Source organism: Dreissena polymorpha, chromosome 16 (assembly GCF_020536995.1).
Source record: "Dreissena polymorpha isolate Duluth1 chromosome 16, UMN_Dpol_1.0, whole genome shotgun sequence".
Taxonomy (NCBI): domain Eukaryota; kingdom Metazoa; phylum Mollusca; class Bivalvia; order Myida; family Dreissenidae; genus Dreissena; species Dreissena polymorpha.
The window spans coordinates 14,857,778-14,878,150 of record NC_068370.1 but is presented as its reverse complement, the minus strand read 5'-3'; the positions used below and the strand labels follow the sequence as shown (position 1 = coordinate 14,878,150).

The window sequence follows — 20,373 nt, the reverse complement described above, 5'->3', positions numbered from 1 at the left end:
TGTCAACGTGCTATATTACATTATACACCATGTAGTTGCCATCAGTCCTCCGCATAATCGTCTTGTTCATGTCAACCGCCGATTCAGACTCAGCAGTAACAATTGATTTAGACACATACAACTACCAGACATCCAAAGACTCTTATGAATTTTCATTCTACCGAAGAACAGTCATCCAATGGAGTTTACTCTCAATATTCATGAGGCAGCAACAGTAGCAGTTTTCAAAACCCTTACTCCTGTGGCTGTCATTGCCCCCTTATTCACCTGTTGACACTTACAGTATTAACAATTTAAAAAACCCAACTGAGCACCATTGTAATTTTTTCTTAACCAATAGACGGCGCCAGAAAAGTTTCTATTTAGAATGAGTGTTGAGTCGGAAGAAGAAAAAAAACGAAACCATGTGCCGATTTTTCTTATCCCGTTATGACCTATTACCAACACTGAAAACAACAACAACTTAAAATGGCGGCACCCATGATGAAAACATTGAGGTCATTAAGAAATCTTTACTGTCGACATTTAAGAGGTTTGTTGAAATTTCGGATTATATATTTTGTAAAAACATCGTTAAACTGTCTGATGCACTTTTTTTCTAAATCGAATTTCCGATATGTAAAGCTAGACCTTTAATATATTCTTGAATGCTTTGAGCTTTTATGATACATACTATAATATAATAGTCTATATATCTATCTTTGTATACTGCCAACCGCTCTTTCGAGCATTATAGGCAGAGGGACATTATCGAGTCCGTTTTCTGGGAAGAACCAGTACTAGGTGTCTATGGAGGAGTTAATGAGAACGCACCCTGAGTGGGGTTCGAACCCACGAACTCCCGATCGCTAGGCGGACACCTTATCCACTCAGGGTTTTTTTCCACTTTTTGGGAAGATAGCCCATGGCTTTGGAATTGGGAATTTTATCGGCATTTTCATGAAATTGGGAAAATAAATTCATTAGCCTTTTTTTCCACACGAAAAGTCCACTGATTAGGGAAATACTAAATTTGATTTAACTCTTTATAATCATTCAAATTAAAAGAAAAAATCATATAATACTTTGTTAGATGTAATTGAATTAAAATTGAGATAAAATACACATAAGACTTCTTTCTAAAAAAAAAAAAAATTTTTTTTTTTTTTTTTTTGCAGTTGGGAATTTTTTGCCACATTTTGGGGAAAAAGTATACTTTTTGGGATTGGGAACATAGCCGAATTTCGGCTTTATAATCGGGCCAAAAAAAAACCCTGCCACTACACCACCATGATCTTCATACGTACAGCGACACGTAGGGTCCATAGCTGGAAATTAGATTATTGCATCAAATCTTATATAAACAATTTATTGTTTTGCCTATATTGAGTTTTGTACTTAACATGTTTAAAATGTGTGCAACCTTGATGATTCTAAACACCTGCAATCTTTCACTAGACTAGAAATAGTCCATGTAAACGGACTCTCAGAGCCTTTGATAATTTTTGCAATGGCGGGTCTGGGAGTCCATATGCACCCCTTTATAAACATGGGTGCAGTTCAGCGCAGCGAATCCGTGCGCTACACTAAACAGACGTCTTCGAGACAAATTGAGGAAAATAATGAATAAATTTCATAAACATGTTAAATTTACCTGAATGGCAACCTACAGATGTTATCCTTTGCATGCACCCTATAAAAAAACGACGATGTTTCAACACACTTTTCTCGGTGATATGTTTATGTTTAAATTTGAAACAGTGTATTCTGTATTGAATACCACATCGTTATCGACTTTATAGGCTGGAGCACATAACCCGACGTGCAATATATTGGTGTACTGAGACCTAACCAATATTTGGTCAATTTTCCAATATGGCGGATACAGCGTACATAACAAAACCTAAGTCAATAAAATCAATTATTTCTTGCTTTAATGGTACCATTTGGATGAGTTTGTGGTTTAGATAGGTAAACTTTAATAAGTTCTTGCAGTTTCAGTGTTCCTTAACCCTTGCATTGTTGATAACATTTTGCACCCATGGACAAAAGAGAGCGCATTGCAACTATAAGCAGCCCATTGGGCTATAAAGCTTAGAGTTGAATTATTGCAACTAGACTAGAAAATGTGATGGGTATAGTTTATATCACAACACTGTGTTAAACACAAGTAGAGTCATGTAATCCAAGGCCAACAGCCTTTGACATCTATTTAAATGTTTTAAACAGTAATGCTTCAATTTGAAGGATGCGCCAATAATATTTAATTTTTATAAGCGTTTGCATGTGCAGATTATAAGACATTAGTTGTAATAATCCAATTCCCAGCTATTGACCCTCCATGTCACTGGGAGTGGGAGTTGCAACTGGTATCATGTTTAGTTACCGCCTAGAATCCAGACTGCCATTCAATCAAATATATAAGCAACATAAACTATTTTCTGGCATAAATAAACACAAATAGATCATAAATATTTCGCAAATGTGCAAATTAAAACAACTTATTAGTTATATGATATGGTGTGCTTGCATAATATTGATATTAATCCAAAGTTTCAAACACGTTAACGGTTGATTTAAATGTGTAAGTTTTTGCAATGGACAAAGCCAAGTATTCCGAACCTCTGGATCGAATTTTCAATACAAACTTCAGCTGTTGGTTTAATAACAGTATTTGTATTAAGTTTTTGTTATGAATATTTCTCTACAAACGACTTGCAAATTGAAGTCAGTGATGACATGTTTTTTGTTTGTTACAATGGTTTAGGTTGATTGAACTTAATTGTGTACACATACGTGAGACAAAAAATTTTGACATGAAAAAAGTGGTTATCAGGAAGAACACTGAGCTGTATGATGTACTAATAAAAGCTCAGAGCATTCAAGAAGAACTATATTAGACATGGACCATTTTCACAGAAAAACATGTAACTATGTTTAGGCCCATTTTCAGTGTTAGCACTGCTAGTAGGGCTTAAGTCCATAAGAATATTTCTCAAGATTTTAGTATTGCTTTCAAGCACCAAATAAACACCCAGAGGATGACGTGGGTGAAAATAAGCTTTGTTTCAAATTAATTAAGCCCTAATATCTGGACTAAACTTAATTTATTTTATCACATCATTTTAAAATCAAAATAGTCGTAAGCAGTTACATTCTTGGAAGAAATGGCCACACATCATGTTTCATGCTAACAGCTTAAACTTCTTAGAAATTTTTCCCAACTAAGCAATCACATCGAAGACTTTTAATGTCAGACCGAAGCTGTTGATTAGTGAATAAAGCGGCTTGCATATTTTTTAGGAATTTGTTTCTAAATTACACCATATGCTGTCATTTGGTAACATACCTTGTCTTTAACAGGCCTTATTGTTTTATCTTCTGAAAATACGTAATCATGTTTCTTAACAAAAAGTATAGGGTGGGTGGTGAGTGGATATAAATATTTAATACACTTTCATGCACACTTAACCACTAATAGTTGTTTGCTTTGTTGTTTTTAGCTCACCTGAGCACAACATGCTCATGGTGAGCTTTTGTGATCGCCTTTTGTCCGTCGTCCCTCATGCGTTGTCCGTCGTGCGTTGTCCATTGTGCGACGTCAACATTTGCCTTGTTCACTCTCTAGAGGCCACATTTATTGTCCATTCTTCATGAAATTTGGTCAGTAGATTGGTCTCAATGATATCTTGAATGAGTTCGAAAATGGTTACGTTTGCTTGAAAAACATGGCTGCCAAGGGAGGGGCATTTTTCCTTATATGGCTATTTTTGGCTATAGCAAAATCTTGTTAACACTCTAGAGGCCACATTTATTGTCCGATCCTCATAAAACTTGGTCAGAAGATTCATCCCAATGATATCTTGGACGAGTTAGAAAATGATGTCGGTTGGTTGAAAAACATGGCCGCCAGGGGGCGGGGCATTTTTCCTTATATGGCTATAGTAAAACCTTGTTAACACTCTAGAGGCCACATTTATTTTCCGATCTTCATGAAACTTGCTCAGACGATTCGTCCCAATTATATCTTGGATGAGTTCTAAAATGGTAACCTTGGCTTGAAAAACGTGGCTGCCAAGGGGCAGGGCATTTTTCCTTATATGGCTATATATGGCTATAAATTGCTTTAGTAAAATCTTGTTAACTTTCTAGTTTGCTCAATCTTCATGAAATTTGGTCAGAACATTGGTTTCCTGTGTAGTAAAGTTTGGTTTCATTATGTCAATATTATGTGACATTAACTGTATTATGTAATTTTTCATAACACAGAATGTTCATAGTTAACATAACTGTTTTAGTCATTAACACTTATAATAAGCCTTTCAACTAAGAGATAACTGAAATAAAGACAATGTACATGATTTTGCAGTATTAATGCAGTATTTATCTCCCTTGTTTAACCTGGTACAGTAATCTATTATTAGTTCTGCTCTGGAATTTGGGAAGATATTAATCATTGATAAATGCACTGTTCTGAGGAAAAATTCTGAACTGTATAAAATAAGCTGTTTTGGCTGATTTAAACACCTCTTGATGCTTTCTTGAAAAGTTAACAGCGCTTGAAAAAGGTTGGAATTTTGAAATAATTAAACTCTCAATTATTTTTAACACCAGCATCAAGACATTTTGGCATTATTTTCTAAATTATTCTTATTATTTAGATTATTTTTATTTGGCATTTTCTAAATTAGAAAGACTCTATTCTATTTCAATAACTTAAGTAAATTTTTCTTATTTTTACATTTGATTCACTGAAATTTCTAATCTCCATAAAATATGTTCTTTAGATTAAATTAGACCTATTTTGTAAACTAGATTTTTGAAGCACTTTCTATACTAACAGTAACTTATATTTATATCATTTTTTTTGACAGATTGTGATCTTCTTTTTACATTCATTAAGGTATTTACTGTATGTTGTTCATTTTTGTAACGATACTTAGATTATTTAGACTTGGCTTGTACCTGTTCTTAATTTTCTGTCATTGTTCTTCATTTTCCGAGTTCTTGGAATAAAAATTAGTTATTTTTGTTAAAGCTGCCTTGGTTTTCACTTATAAATACATTCTTTGAGTGAATTTAGGCGTCCCTGACTGAATGCCTTTAGTTAATTGAATTACAACCAGTCAGTATAGTCATCCTGACCGGATATAAGAGTTCGTCAAATAAATATTTCCGCATTACATAAGTGCTCACAAAGTTACATAACTTGTAACTGTCCTGTGACCGGTTCATTTGCGAAAGCGAAGGAGACCGCACTACCACACCTGGATAGGACAGTTGAGTTCGATAATGGTTTGGATCGGTAAAAAAACATGGCCGCCAGGGGGGGGGTCTTTTTCCTTATATTTATATAGTAAAAAAGCTTGTGAACACTCTAGAAGTCACATGTTTTGCCTAATCATCATGAAATTTTGTCAAAACATTAGTTATGTGTATGTCTCGGACGAGTTTGAAAATGGTCGTGATCAGTGAAAAAACATGGCCGCCAGGGAGTGGGGCAGTTTTCTTTATACTATGTATATAGTGACAACATGTGAACAGTCTAGAAGACACATTTTTTTCCCAATCTTCATGAAATTTGGACATATCTTGAAAGAGTTAAAAAATGGTTCAGGTCTGATAAAAAATCATGGCGCCAAGGGGCCATTTGTTGTTCATTCTTCATGATACTTGGTTAGAACATTTGTTCCATTGATATCTTGGGCTGCAAAGAACAGGTCATTTCTTTTTTTTATCTCAGGTGAGCGACTTTGGGCCTTTCAGGCCCTCTTGTCTTTTTTTACTCAGAGGTGAAATAAATAACAATTAAGATATTTCAATGTACATAATTCATCATTTACATTTTAATTAAATTTTCAAGTGGTGAAATAATTCAATTAATTACAATCCAACAAAAACACATGACTTCTCCATGGTTTCTTCTTACTTCTCCTTTATCCCAGTCAATGAAAAGCTGACTTTTCCCTAATATTTGACCCAAGGACAACAGCTGAGCATGTTAGCATTAATAATTTGTTTATACAATTTACCTACCTATATGGGTACTACCATTTTATTGAGTGTTTCATAAATATTTTAATGAAAGTACCTATGTTCAATAAAAAACAAAACAAATGTATGCATTTATAGTAGAATCTCATTAGGATCTTTACCATTGTTGTAAAAGTCTAAGCAGCAAGTGTATATATTCAGAAGCACTTCATCCATGAAATGTTGCAGCGAAAATGTTTTACTTGGCGTTATGCATCTCATTTATTAGACTAGTGTGAGGTACATTATAAATTTTAGCCTTGAAGGTCTATACTTGTATTATGTTCCAACGTCAGTGCATATTGAAAATAGGCTGGAGTTTTGCAATTGGAAGACAATTTAAGATACGTATCGTACATGTTACTTTTTAATTAATGAGATATGTATACAATGTTAATGTCTTAGTTTCTCTTACAGATGTACGAAGGACTTACCTGTCAGACTCCTATTCTTGTGATGAGGCATGGAAAAAACGTCTGGACAAATCCTATATTGAGAAATTAGATGCAAGTAAGTGCAAAACAGGGTAAAATCACTTTAACCACTGTGAGTTTGCTATTCTGTTTTCAATGTTGGAATGGGAATTTGTTCATGCAAAAAAGTCCACTGCATTTGGAAAAAAAGTATTTCAATATAGCTCTTTATTAAAATGCAAATTATAAGAACAAAATAATATAAATTATACTTTGTTACATTTAATTGAAATGAAATTTTGATATAATCATCATGAAACACTTGTCAAAAAAATCAAATTGGGATTTTTGTTTACCATTTTGCTTTAGGAATTGGTCTGTTTAATAGACCTGTAGATACAGCTAAATGAAAGGCCTGCAAAGTTAAGATAAATATTAAAAAAAATATTATCCTTAACAAAACAATAGTAAATAGTCCTCGGTTAATATATTATATTAATTTCCATGGATTTTTATCACTGGTATTTTCTTTTTAGAGTAAACAATGTACATTTTTATTTTACCAGTATTTATTTTAGTTTAGTCAGGGCCTGTTTAGTTCTCATTCTATTAGGCAATATTATTGTTTTGAAAATGTTTAGACTGGTAAATTTAACATTATGAACAATTCAATATTTATTAAACATGGCGTGTTTTTGTTTATGGAAGTACATCTGTATGTGTTTAAGTATGTAAAAATTCCATTCCTGTACATGCATTTTTTGCAGAACTTTTTGGGATAGAGTTATGGACCAAGTCAGATACAACTCATTTAGTCAAGAGACTTGACATGAATCTAGTAAGTTGTATATTGAAACCATTATTTTTGTTATGGACACAATTAATTTTCTAATGGCAACATATTATTTGTACTTTTATGTTGTCTTTTTGTGTGAAATTGATGTTTCCATTAAAATAATGATCAATATATTGGACATAGCTATAAGGCAAATATAAATAAAACTTTTTTCAGCATACGTCAGATCTTAATGTATTGTTTAAAAGTAATGTTAATAAAGTTCATCGACCGAAGCTCTGCTTGTGCATTTGGCACATACTGAGATAACTTTGTAGCCAGTCAGGGACTGGAACCGATACCCTGTATTGACGGATTACTGTAAATATGAGTTTTGTATTTGAACCGTGCTCTGTGAAAAGGGGGTTTGATGCATGTGCGTAAAGTGTCGTGCAAGATTAGCCTGTGCAGTTTGCACAGGCTAATCAGGGACGACACTTTCCGCCTAAACTTGATTTTTGCCAAGAAGAAACTTGCTTGAAACAAAAAAAACATAAAAATAGCAAGTGTCGTCTCTGATTAGCAGTCCGCACAGGTTAATATGAGACGACACTTAATGCACATGCATTAAACCCCCTTTTCACAGAGCACAGCTCATATTTATTTTTTCAGTTTGCCACTAAGCTTCATACACTCAGTAATGAGGATGAGTACATAGCCAAAGAAATTATATACAGGTACATGTTATATAAACTCTTAAAACAGGTGATAAGTGTGTTCTCTATAATAATCATTTAATAGCAGTTGATTGCTGCAAAATTAATTTACAAGTATTTGCTGTAAATTAGATATTTAAATGAGTGGATTTTACTAAGTCAGCATTACAAAAGGATATGAAAAAATAACTGTGCTGACGCATTTAGTTAAATTATTTATGCAATCAATCTTTGCAGAGCTCCAAATAAGGGCTGTACAACCGTAAATACGCCTTTTTCATGAAGATTTACGCATTTATCTTTATAAACTGGACGTACAATTACGGCTTTAATATCCATTTTACGCATTTACGAAAAAAATCTGGCCGTACCGATTCGTCTGCGTCAGCGCGGCGTGATTTGTTGGTCTCTAAACTTAAATTACCGAAAAGTTGTAGACTGGGTTCATATATGATTGTCTATTCTGTCGCGTGATTTCCTGTAACTTGTAAATCCGTCAAAAACAATATGTCTACGCCCAATGGAATGCCGGCTTAATTGAAAGCGGTTCAAAACAACACTTTGTTGTCATATAATGACTACATACGGTGTCGTCTAACCATCCTGACATTAAATATGTAAACCCAGAAAAAGACATTGTCGCCCCGATATTAAACGATTTGATTGCATTGGTGGCTTAAAACGTTAGAAAACACGATGGAAAACGGATGAGACAGTGAAATAAGTGTTCATTTACTTAGCTTACTACTTGGCTTGTGTTTTCTTGTCAAGAAAAATGAAGAAATAGTATTACCGGTAGTCATGAGTTTTAATGTGTAGTTGTATTTGCATCATAATTCAGAATGGAAAACCTAATACAGTAACTGTTTAAGAAGCTACATATATTTATTATAATTGCTGCAAATGTTTCTGTTAAGTCAGTTATACACCCTTCAATATCCAAGAACACGGGTAGTACAGTACTACCTGTATTTTTGGATATGGTAGTACAGGTACTAATTGATTTTAAGCGTTACTCCATTCTTTCTGTCAGTGGCAGTACCGTTACTAATTTCACAAATCCTTATCTGGAGCTCTGATCTTTGTATAAATTAAACAGCCAATTAGTGTTTGTCAGGCCTGGCGGGGTCAGCTGTAACTAAGGCTTACTGAGCTGAACTGTCAATAATCCCTGTGTTCACAGGCTTTTTTACATTTTTAGGAAATGTCTATTTTTCACAAATTTTAGAAGTTTGCGACTCAAATTTTCACAATTTAAATAAGTAAGCAACTCCAATTTTCACAATTTAAAACAAAATTGCAACTCGTTATGTTTTAAAGATTTGAACAGTTTGCGATTTATTTTTCACACTTTTGAGCAGTTTAAAGTATGAAAATATGAATATTTAAATTGTGAAAATTTGAGTTGCAATCATCTCAAAATTTGTGAAAAATGGCCATTCTCTACGAAATAAAAAAGCCTTGGTTAATGGTGTGATGTTTCAGGTTCCGTCACAGCCAGTCCTCATTCCCCATACAAGACTCCATTGGCCACGCCATTGTACGGAGCTACATAAAGGCAGGATGGGCCAAGGAACTTCTCCAGATAATTAAAGACAAGGTAGAAGATGTCATGTCTTGCAATATTTAAACTTCATGCTCAATGTTTTTTAAGCTGGAGCTTTGCTACACTGGACACTTTTACTAGCAATATCACAAGTGTATGTTTTGTGATGAAATTATAAAAGAATCTTCAAATGGTTTTATAAAAAAAAAACATATGCTTATTTCTGTAGCAAAATATTTAGTCTTATTGCTGTTGGCTGATGGTTATTAGTATTTGGTGAATTGAAAATAAGCAGTGTTATGTCTTATGCTAACAAAACACGTACCATGACACCATTGAACTATCATGATCTTGGATGTACAGGAATTTGATATTAAATGACTATATTAAGAAAAGAAAATTTTCAGGATTTCAGTTTGCAATTTTGTGTTCTATTTATAAAGACTGTGAATGAGAAATAATACACATTTACTGGTTCTAAAATGTTTTTTATCGTCTTTACATTATTGTATAATACTTTTCTTAAGTTTTCAGGAAATCTTCTGAGATTATTACCTGAGAGAACATTTTTTAGTAATGATTACATTTTAGTATTATTTAATTTAATATTGTTTTAGAATTCCAATTATGAACCATGGAAAGTGATTCTGCTTCTGCCCCTATTCAATAATTATCATAGAGTATGAAAGTAGTTAAACATGTTATCATTCTTTCTAATGTTTATTTTCGAAGGATAGGTATGGAATTTTCCCAGACTTCCAAGCCATGTGCATGTTGCTAGACTACCTTCTCACTGAAAACAAGTATGCAGGTAAGTTTGTAGTGAATGCATCAATCAGTAAGTCCTTGTAGTTAATATAGCTTACTTTCCCCAGTTTTTAGCCTGGACTGTATTCATAAAATAGGTTGAGCTATGCTTATCACCCAAATCTGCATAATAAGGGTTCAGGATATTGTCTTTTAATTGAATTACTACCAAAGACACAGGTAAGTGCATTAGTACTTTTCGATTTTGGGTAGGGGTTTTGTTGTGTAGGATTGTTTCATGAAATCCACATGTTGCATATAGATTTTGATATTTAATGTGTATTTCCTGAATAACTTGCTCAGAAACTTGGCAGTCAATTTAGCAAATCAATAGTGGATGGATATTCTTTAAAAAAAATAATAATAAAGTTTGAAACTTTGCATTGATAATAAAGAAATTGCTTTGCTAAATATTATAGAAATAAGAGATAAATTGTTCAGTTTTTGTATTAAATGTTTTTAAACTTGTATTTTGTTTCAATCAAATGTAAAGTTTACTTGCTGCACTGTTAACTTAATGAGTCAGTAGAGTAGTAAGCATCAGGACTTAAGAGATATATTAACCCTTTCCCCCATAAGAAGCAAAGTAAAAATGGCTATGTGCAAACAGCATAAAACCAGAACAGCCTGCGAGTAACTCGTAGTCTGTTCAAGTTTTATGCTTTTTGCTGCTCATCAGTATGATGAGTATATAACAAATGGTTGAAAATGATTGAAGCCTTTATAAACATTAATTCAGTCTTTAAGGTCTTTAATTATGTGTAACTTTCTAAGGAACAACAAATACATAAAAAATAAATATCTATGTGGTAAAGGGTAAGCTTAACAATATTAATACAATAAATAACATGTACAAGTCTTACATGTCTGTACAACAGAGGCAGCCAGCCTGGCCTATGAGGTGATGCTACAGGAGGACTTCTCACACACGCTGACCAACCTGTTGTCACTGATAGCTGTTGTGAAGCACTTCACACGCACGTGCACCTTCCAACGGTACGAGCGACCGGCCATCAATCCTGATGAGGTATAATACTGAGCCTGGACTTTTGCAGCTTTTTGACAACTACTTTTTGATTTGGAAAGAAAAATTGCCGCTGAAATTTTTCTAACTATTAAACATGTTTTTGCTTTTTTTAACAGCACTGTAAATGGCTTTGGTACTCTTGAAAATGAGAATTAAATTTCATGGAGAAAAAGTTTTCAAAAAAAACGTTCTTACTTTGTGTGGAGAAATTCTAGTGTTCCAGATAAGCATCAAATTTTCATTAAATCAATGTAACTTTTAATTTGTGAAAAACATTTTATTTTGAAATACATGGTCAAATACCTAATTGATTGCTAAGAATAAGAATTGCCTTTGCATTTGCTGAAGTATTTCTGTATGTTAGTAATTTTCCAGTGGTTATGCTGCCTTGTGTATAATAACAAGCTGTAAATGATACAATCTTTACAATTGTACATTTTAAAATTGACTGTTTTTACTTGTCTGGTGTCCAATTCTGTTGGTTTTAAGCTCACCTTAGAGCTAAATGCCAATGGTAAACAGGCGAGATACTGTGAAGCCTGTCTGCTGTCCCTGTGTGTGTCTGCATGGGTCTTAACATCAACAATCTTATGGTTTGTGCTCTGTCTGTCAGTCAGTCTGTCTGTCACACTTTTCTGGATCCTGCGATAACTTAAAAAGTTCTTCATTTTTTTCATGAAACTTGAAACCTGGATAGATGGCAATATGGAGATTATGCACGTCATTTCATTTTGTTCCTATGTCAAGAATTCTGGTTGCTATGGCAACTTTTTTTTATATTCTGACAGTGGTGGAGTTTCACCGGTAGAGACAATATTGCTTGGCAATCTCTTGTTTTTTGTTTTGTTTTATTCAAACATATCCTTCTAAAAAGCTTGTTTTTATTTGACAACATTTTACAGAAATGTTCCTTAGGCAGTCCTCCAGGAAATTTGTTCCAATCTGTCTCAATCATTGATAAATTATGTCAAGAGACCCAAATAGTGGTTTTCAAAACTAAATCTTCAAAAGGTATTTTTCTCCTCAAGGGACCCAAACAGTGGTTTTCAAAATGAAAACTTCAAAAGTACTTTGGCCTCTACAAATTTTGTTCAAACTATGCTCTTGTGTTAAACACAGGCTTCGCCCTTAGGATCACCAGTTTTACGTACACTTTTAAGGTATATATGGAATATTTTTCAACAAAATCGTGTTTGAAAAGACAAAGGTGTTCAGAATTTGTATGTAACATTGTTTAGAGAGTTTTTTTCAAAGTAAGGTGGAAAATTGCCCATGTCCAAGAAGTCACATGCTATATTGCTTGTTAATTCAAATCATGTTTATATCTTTCAGGAACCACAGTATGTCGCAGTAACAATCATCACAAATCCACATTATGATGATCATTTCGATATCAAAGATGAACGCTTACTGCTGGGTAAAACCATGTACTATCTTGGGAAAGAAACCCAGGGCCTTCCCAAAACTTTGTCCAGAACTCTGCAGCTGATTGGTCTAGGGCTTTATGAAAAATTTGAATTAGCCAATCAAATTTTAGAGTCTTGGCTTCAGGAGGATTCTGCAGATGGTGTGATCCATGAATTTGCAGTAAGTAGACATTAGCATAATATGAATGTCTGTTGATGAATCAAGCAGCAAATGGTACTTAAGGGTTAAAAATTGTTATTATGCCCCCGGATCGAAATATCGAGAGGTATATTGTTTTTGGCTGTCTGTCTGTTTGTCTGTCATTGTATGTAAGTGTCTGTCCCAAAACTTTAACCTTGGTCATAACTTTTGAGATTTTGAGGATAGCAACCACACAAACACAGCTCTTGTTTGAAATGAAAATAGTATTATATTGATTACAATGGGCCTAAGATGTGGTGTAAATAATTGTACCAGTTCAATGTTTACTCATGCAATGACGGGGCAACTGTTCAAAATATTGCTGTCTGCTTTTGGAAAAAATGTCGATGTCATCAAATGTCAATAAAATATATTTTATCTGTCCTTCAAACATTTCGTTTTTCGGAGTTTTTTTTAAAGAAATGCTTTCAGATACTTAGTTGATTTTTGGTATGTGAGTTTACCTACATGACATACAGATGAAGTGTGAAATTCGATCCTGCCCATTGATTTTGGCCAAGTTATGGGCCTTGGACATAGACATTTTCTGTACAATAACTGTTTTCCGGAGGTTTTTTTACAAAAGGCTTTCAGACATTTAGCTGATTTTTGGTATGCCAGTCTTCCTACATGACTTACAGATAAAGTGTGTGTTTCCGTTTTGGTCCATTAATTTTTGGCAAAATTATGGGCCTTGGGCTTAGAATTTTTATGCCCCCGGTAGGGTGGCATATAGCAGTTAAACTGTCTGTCAATCAGTATGTCAGTCAGTATGTCAGTCTGTCTGTCCGTCAGAAAAAAAACGTTAACATTGGCCATAACTTTTTCAATATTCAAGATAGCAACTTGATATTTGGCTTGCATGTGCATCTCATGAAGCTGCACATTTTGAGTGGTGGAAGTTCAAGGTCAAGGTCATCCTTCAAGGTAAAAAAAATAAAAAAATTCAAAGCGGCGTTCTCATGAAGCTGTACATTTTGGGTGGTGGAAGTTTAGGGTCAAGGTCATCTTTCAATGTCAAAGGTAAAAAAAAATTAAATTTTTTTTTTTCAAAGCGGCGCAATAGGGGGCATTGTGTTTCTGACAAACACATCTCTTGTTCTCTATAATATTTTGGAGTTTTATTTCAGAACTCTTTCAGATATTTAGGTCATTTATGATATGTGAGTCTACCTACATGACCTATAAATGAAGTGTGAGTTTCATTCAAGTCTATTGATTTTTGGCTAAGTTATAGGTCTTGGATCTGGATATTTTATCTATAATAACGATTATAACTAGGTTTTTTTAAGGAAACACTTAAGATATTTGGCTAAATTTTATGCCCCCCTTCGAAGAAGAGAGGGTATATTGTTTTGCTCATGTCGGTCCGTATGTCCGTCCGTCCACCAGATGGTTTCTGGATGATAACTCAAGAACGCTTAGGCCTAGGATCATCACACTTCATAGGTACATTGATCATGACTAGCAGATGACCCCTATTGATTGTGAGGTCACTAGGTCAAAGGTCAAGGTCAGGGTGACCCGAAATAGTAAAATAGTTTCCGGATGATAACTCAATAACGCTTATGCCTAGGATCATGAAACTTCATAGGTACATTGATCATGATTCGCAGATGACCCTTATTGATTTTCAGGTCACTAGGTCAAAGGTCAAGGTCACGGTGACCTGAAATAGTAAAATGGTTTCCAGATGATAACTCAAGAAAGCTTATGCCTAGGACCATGAAACTTCATAATTACATTGATCATGACTGGCAGATGACCCCTATTGATTTTCAGGTCACTAGGTCAAAGGTCACGGTGTCCCTAAATAGTAAAATGGTTTCCGGATGATAACTCAAGAACGTTTATGCCTAGGATCATGAAACTTCATTGGTACATTGATCATGACTTGCAGATGACCCCTAATGATTTTAGTCACTAGGTCAAATGTCAAGGTCACGGTGACTCCACTTAGAAAATGGTTTCCGGATGATAACTCAAGAACGCTTACTCCTAGGATCATGAAACTTCATAGATACATTGATCATGACTTGCAGATGACCCCTATTGACTTTCAGGTCACTAGGTCAAAGGTTAAGGTCAAGGTGACTTGACACAGTTAGATGGTTTCCGGATGATAACACAAGAAAGCTTACGCCTAGGATCATGAAACTTCATAGGTACATTGATTATGACTCGCAGATGACCCCTATTGATTTTCAGGTCACTAGGTCAAAGGTCAAGGTCACAGTGCCAAAAAACGTATTCACATAATGGCTGCCACTACAACTGACAGCCCATATTGGGAGCATGCATGTTTTACAAACAACCCTTGTTGGTATGTAAATCTAACTACATGACTTACAGATGAAGTGTGAGTTATGTTCCTGTTAATTCATTTTTGGTGAAGTTATGGGCCTATTACTTTCGAATTTTCCTTAAAATAATAATCCTGGATTTTTCCCCCAAAATCCTTTCAGATAGTTTCAAAGGCCCATAGCTTTGTCAAATATCAATGGAGAGTAACTTCATCATGATGTTTTTAATTGGGATATAGCTGCCGTGTGGCTTCATCATGCAGTAGGGAGCATCATCTTTCACTAACACAGCTCTTGTTTTGTAATAGTACTGGTATTTACATCACAATTTTGTAGCTATTTTGCTAAGAGATGCACACAAACTGATATGAAATATAAAGATGCTGATAATTAAAAATAGATAAACATGTTTTAAGGCTTTTTCTTATATGAGATCACATCGGCTTGAGCATATATTTTAATCGTTGTGGTAGCATTTAACATAAGCTTTAAAGTATGTATTTTTGCATTCTACTGAAACTATTTGGAGTAACATCCAGTTGCTTGTACAGGGTCAATATTCACCAAACCTTTCTTAGACTTAAGAATAAAGAATATCTTTTGAAACAAGTAAAATACTCCCAGCGTTTCAATTTTTAATACCGGTACTTAATAGTTACCTCTGGTAATTATGTCATTAACAAAATGTTCTACATGAACAACGATGTACAAAAAAGAGGTCAATTCCACATTTGACTCAAAATTAAAGCAATTCTTTAATAATCCAATTCAAAGAATATTCTGTATTCTTCAGACATAAGTCTTAGCATTGTTTTGTGAATACTGACTCAGGACAGTTTGATTTCAGCTTCAGAAGTACAGTGAGTATTTGGAGGAGGCGCCAACCAGAGACCCCAATAAACCTCCAGTGAAGATGGGTGAAAAGACCCTTGATGACGAAATTGAATTGCTTAGGCTTACACCAGATGAAAAGGCCAGCTGTATTGAGAAACTGAATGTAAGTTAATTTTTATTCCCCCGGTAGGTGGCATTTAGCAGTTGAACTGTCCGTCAGTCAGTATGTCAGTCTGTCCGTCCGTCAGAAAAACTTTAACATTGGCCATAACTTTTTAAATATTGAAGATAGCGCCTTAATATTTGGCATGCATGTGTATCTCATGGAGCTGCACATTTTGAGTGGTGAATCACGGTAGTGGCTTTTAATTATTTGCTACTAAAAATAGAGATTTGTTACAGACAATTATTTTCAAGGGAAGTAATTTTTATAATTATAAATCTCATATTATATATTTCCTTTCCAAGAATTGAAGTTCTTTTCACAGTTACTGTACAGATTTATTATTTTGATTATTTATAACCCAAATGATTGATTTTTCAATTATTTTTTTTTAATGATATAATGATAATTTCTTTGATGTTCATTACATACCTGTGGACTTATGTCCATTGATACATGATCAACTCTGGCTATGATCTCTTAAACCATAGGCCTTGGTTGTCAGTGATGTCTTACATGGTCATAATTGACTGTGAGACCCCCCCCCCCCCCCCCCCGCCTCCCCACCCCCGGTTGGATTGGACAAAATTCAAGGGAAGTAATAACCTTAAAGGGAGATGATTTCTATACATGCCAAATGATAAAAAGAAATTTCAATGCGGCGCAGTAGGGGGCATAGTGTTTCTGACAAACACATCTCTTGTTTGTTATTTAATCAGGCCTCATCTAACCTATTAAGGACAACATATCTTGCTACAATTTTGAATTTCGTTGGAAAATTTGTCAAATCGGTATAAAAAGATATATGGCAAATTTAATATAATATAAATTTTTATCTTACAAGGTATTAAGTGCCAAAGATAAATTTGGCTTATGAAATTACATAAACTTTGATACTTAAAGATATTTGGGAAAATAAAGCATATTTTGCTTTTGAAAGGTCAAACATTCTTTTTATTGAAAACAGTAGAAGAAACAGTACAAATAGTTAAGTACATTTCTAATTATTAACATTTGTCTATTTTTGATAGAGTTTAATATTGAAAATTGAAACTAAAAATCGCAAAGACTAATTTAAAATCAAAATATTTGTTATAGATTTAACACATGGATTCATTTAGTCTTCTTATTACATCAAGAATGAAAAGTGCAAAACAATTGCTTTTCATACAATCATGATAATTATTATTGAACAAACATCTAATCAAAATTGTGTCTGACCATATATATTTTTTGTAGATTTGCATGTGTTCTTTCAACCACAAATCAAATATCCAATAAACGTTCTGGTCAAAAAGCATACAATCACGAATTTGACATCAACATTTTATAAATGCACATGATTTTATTCCACCCTAAAAATAAATGAAACAATTGTTTTCTATGTCCAAGTTGAAAAATGTACATTTCGTATGTATATGTGATAATAAATCTTCAAGTTATTGAATACTTTTGAAAATCACAGGCTTTAAAGTCCCAGCTTGTTTCAAACAAGAAACTCATCGGTGAGTTCAACCTGGAGAACGCCGTGGAAGAATTCATATGGCAACAAGACCTTCCAAAACTGGAGCAGGAGGATTCAAAAGTTCTCGAGAGCAATTATCAGAGGTGGGCAGAAGAGGTCGACAATCGCCTGAAGATGTATGTAGTGGAGGAGAAGACGAGAAAGGTCGAAGAGGAGATTCAGAAGAAGCTGGAGGCTTTGCAAGAGCGAGAGGAGTTGCTGACGTACTTTGACCACCTGAAGGAGATAAGGTTCTACCAGAAGTCCAAGGAAAAGGAGGTGAAGAAGAAGGAAGTGGAGGAGGATTATGTGGCAGCCCCTGGAGAGAGGAACGTGAAGAAGAAATAAGACAAATCGGGAGAAACAAATTGTGTATAAACAAAAATGGCTTGTTTTAAGTGCACAAATTATAGTCAAAGAATATTATATATCAGCCTTGCTCAGGAAAAAACGGGCTGTATGCATGTTCCATCAAGCGTCATACCAGATTAGCCTGTGTAGTCCCCACAGGTTGATCAGGGTGGACACTTTCTGGTTTATTTAATTTTTTGTTTAGAGGAAGTCTCTTATCAGTAAAACTCCAGTCAAGTTGGAATGATTCTTCGCAGAGTAGCCTGTGTGAACTGCACAGGCTAATGTGTGACAACACTTTGTGCACATGCTTTTAAACCGCTTTTCCTCGTGTGCAAGGAAAATTGGCCGTGTAAGTGCACACATTATTGTCGAAGCAAATTATATATGTGAAAATCTTGAAGAAATTATTTATGGAATTCTAATAAAATTTGTATAAACAAAAATGGCTTATTTAAATTTTATTCAAACGTGAAAAAATAAACATTGTTAGAAGACACAACTCAGAAGAAGTGTTTAAACAAAAATGGGTTGTTTAATTGCACTAATTATAGTCATAGCACATTTAATATGTAAATTTGGTAAAGAAATGATTTATGTAATTCTACTTATTTCCTTGCAAACCCGTGTAGTTGCCATGGCTTAGTTGATTTGGTTTTAGCCTAGCAATCGGGAGGTTCAGGTTCCGGGGGGGGGGGGGGGGGGCATGCGTATACGGGAGCTTACCGCGTTTAAGTGAGAAAGTTGGAACAAAACTTCCAAGATGGCGTTGTTTTAGTGTTTTTCATGAAGGAGTAGCAGATATTTTCACCCGGTAAGCCAGTTTATATTTATATTTCTTTTAAATAAATAAGCACCTTTGGCTCTAAGGTGTTTGTGCTCCCCTCGTTTTTTTTGTTTCAATACCGTACACGTCGGACTAAAAAAGTTATTGTAGCAAAACCGTCGTCAAATTAGTTGTTAAATTTCTTGACCTTCGAGATGTTGGATGTTCGAATATTATTTACTCTCACAATAAACAGTATTTGTACATGTTAACAGTAAAATATAACATAAATTACGATTGTTATATTATCTCGACGCGTTTTTATGTCTATTAATTTATTTAATGCCGAATTATAATGGTTTAACCCCCCTTTTTATGTCCCCAACCCACTATAGTGGGGGACATATTGTTTTTGCCCTGTCTGTTGGTCTGTACGTTGGTCTGTTTGCTCCAACTTTAACATTTGCAATAACTTTTTCAATATTTAAGATAGCAACTTGATATTCGGCATGCATTTGTATCTCATGGAGCTGCACATTTTGAGTGGTGAAAGGTCAAGGTAAAGGTCATCCTTCAAGGTCAGAGGTCAAATATATGTGGCCAAAATCGCTCATTTTATTAATACTTTTGCAATATTGAAGATAGCAACTTGATATTTGGCATGCATGTGTGTCTCATGGAGCCGCACATTTTGAGTGGTGAAAGGTCAAGGTCATCCTTCAAGGTCAGAGGTCAAATATATGTGGCCAAAATCGCTCATTTTATGAATACTTCGGCAATATTGAAGATACCAACTTGATATTTGGCATGCATGTGTATCTCATGGAGCCGAACATTTTGAGTGGTGAAAGGTCAAGGTCATCCTTCAAGGTCAGAGGTCAAGTATATGTAGCCAACATCGCTCATTTTATGAATACTTTGACAATATTGAAGATGCCAACTTGATATTTGGCATGCATGTGTATCTCATGGAGCCGCACATTTTGAGTGTTGAAAGGTCATGGTCATCCTTCAAGGTCAAAGGTCAAAACATAATAATTCAAAGCGGCACAGAAGGGGACATAGTGTTTCAGACAAACACATTTCTTGTTGGAACTAAACTTCCTTTTAAGCACATTTTGGGACCTGATTTCCAAATGATAAACAGCTCTTTCCTATGTTAGAAGGTTCTATGCGAAATAACTTTCGTGAATAAATAACGCATTGTTGCGAATGTTTTGGAAAACATTTTCACTTGAGGAAATCAATAGTTATCTTTTTTATTAATTGTTATATTATTATTTTTATTAATATATGTTTTATCGCGTACTTAACGCTAACATTTAGTGTGTGTAATATAAGACATTCGACGGTATTATTAACACAGTGTAATTCTTACCTGTTTATTTTAACACATATGGACATACTTATGTTTGAATATGCATCAAACGGAATACTATGCCTACTAAACGGAATACTATGCTTACTATTTCCAGATATCAAGACGCCAGTTTTATATGTCGAGGATGCCAAGATGTAAAAAGACGGCGTAACGAAGTGTGTACCGCT

The 20,373-nt window shown here is 34.4% G+C and overlaps 1 protein-coding gene across 1 annotated transcript; it reads left to right on the top strand.

Annotated features, from left to right (window-relative positions):
- Positions 1-423: 423 nt before the first annotated feature.
- LOC127862633 (28S ribosomal protein S27, mitochondrial-like) lies at positions 424-18,505 on the top strand. Its single transcript, XM_052401838.1, has 10 exons — positions 424-532; positions 6,430-6,522; positions 7,193-7,263; positions 7,873-7,937; positions 9,402-9,516; positions 10,195-10,273; positions 11,148-11,296; positions 12,629-12,883; positions 16,055-16,204; positions 17,670-18,505. The coding sequence occupies exons 1-10, from the start codon at positions 469-471 to the stop codon at positions 18,054-18,056; spliced, it is 1,428 nt and encodes a 475-aa protein (XP_052257798.1). The 5' UTR covers positions 424-468; the 3' UTR covers positions 18,057-18,505.
- The last annotated feature ends 1,868 nt before the right edge of the window (positions 18,506-20,373 follow it).

Coding starts and splice junctions, on each gene's coding strand:
- LOC127862633 (XM_052401838.1), top strand. CDS start 469: ATGGCGGCACCCATGATGAAAACATTGAGGTCATTAAGAAATCTTTAC. Junction 533..6,429: donor TTACTGTCGACATTTAAGAG/GTTTGTTGAAAT, acceptor TTTCTCTTACAG/ATGTACGAAGGACTTACCTG. Junction 7,264..7,872: donor AGAGACTTGACATGAATCTA/GTAAGTTGTATA, acceptor TTATTTTTTCAG/TTTGCCACTAAGCTTCATAC.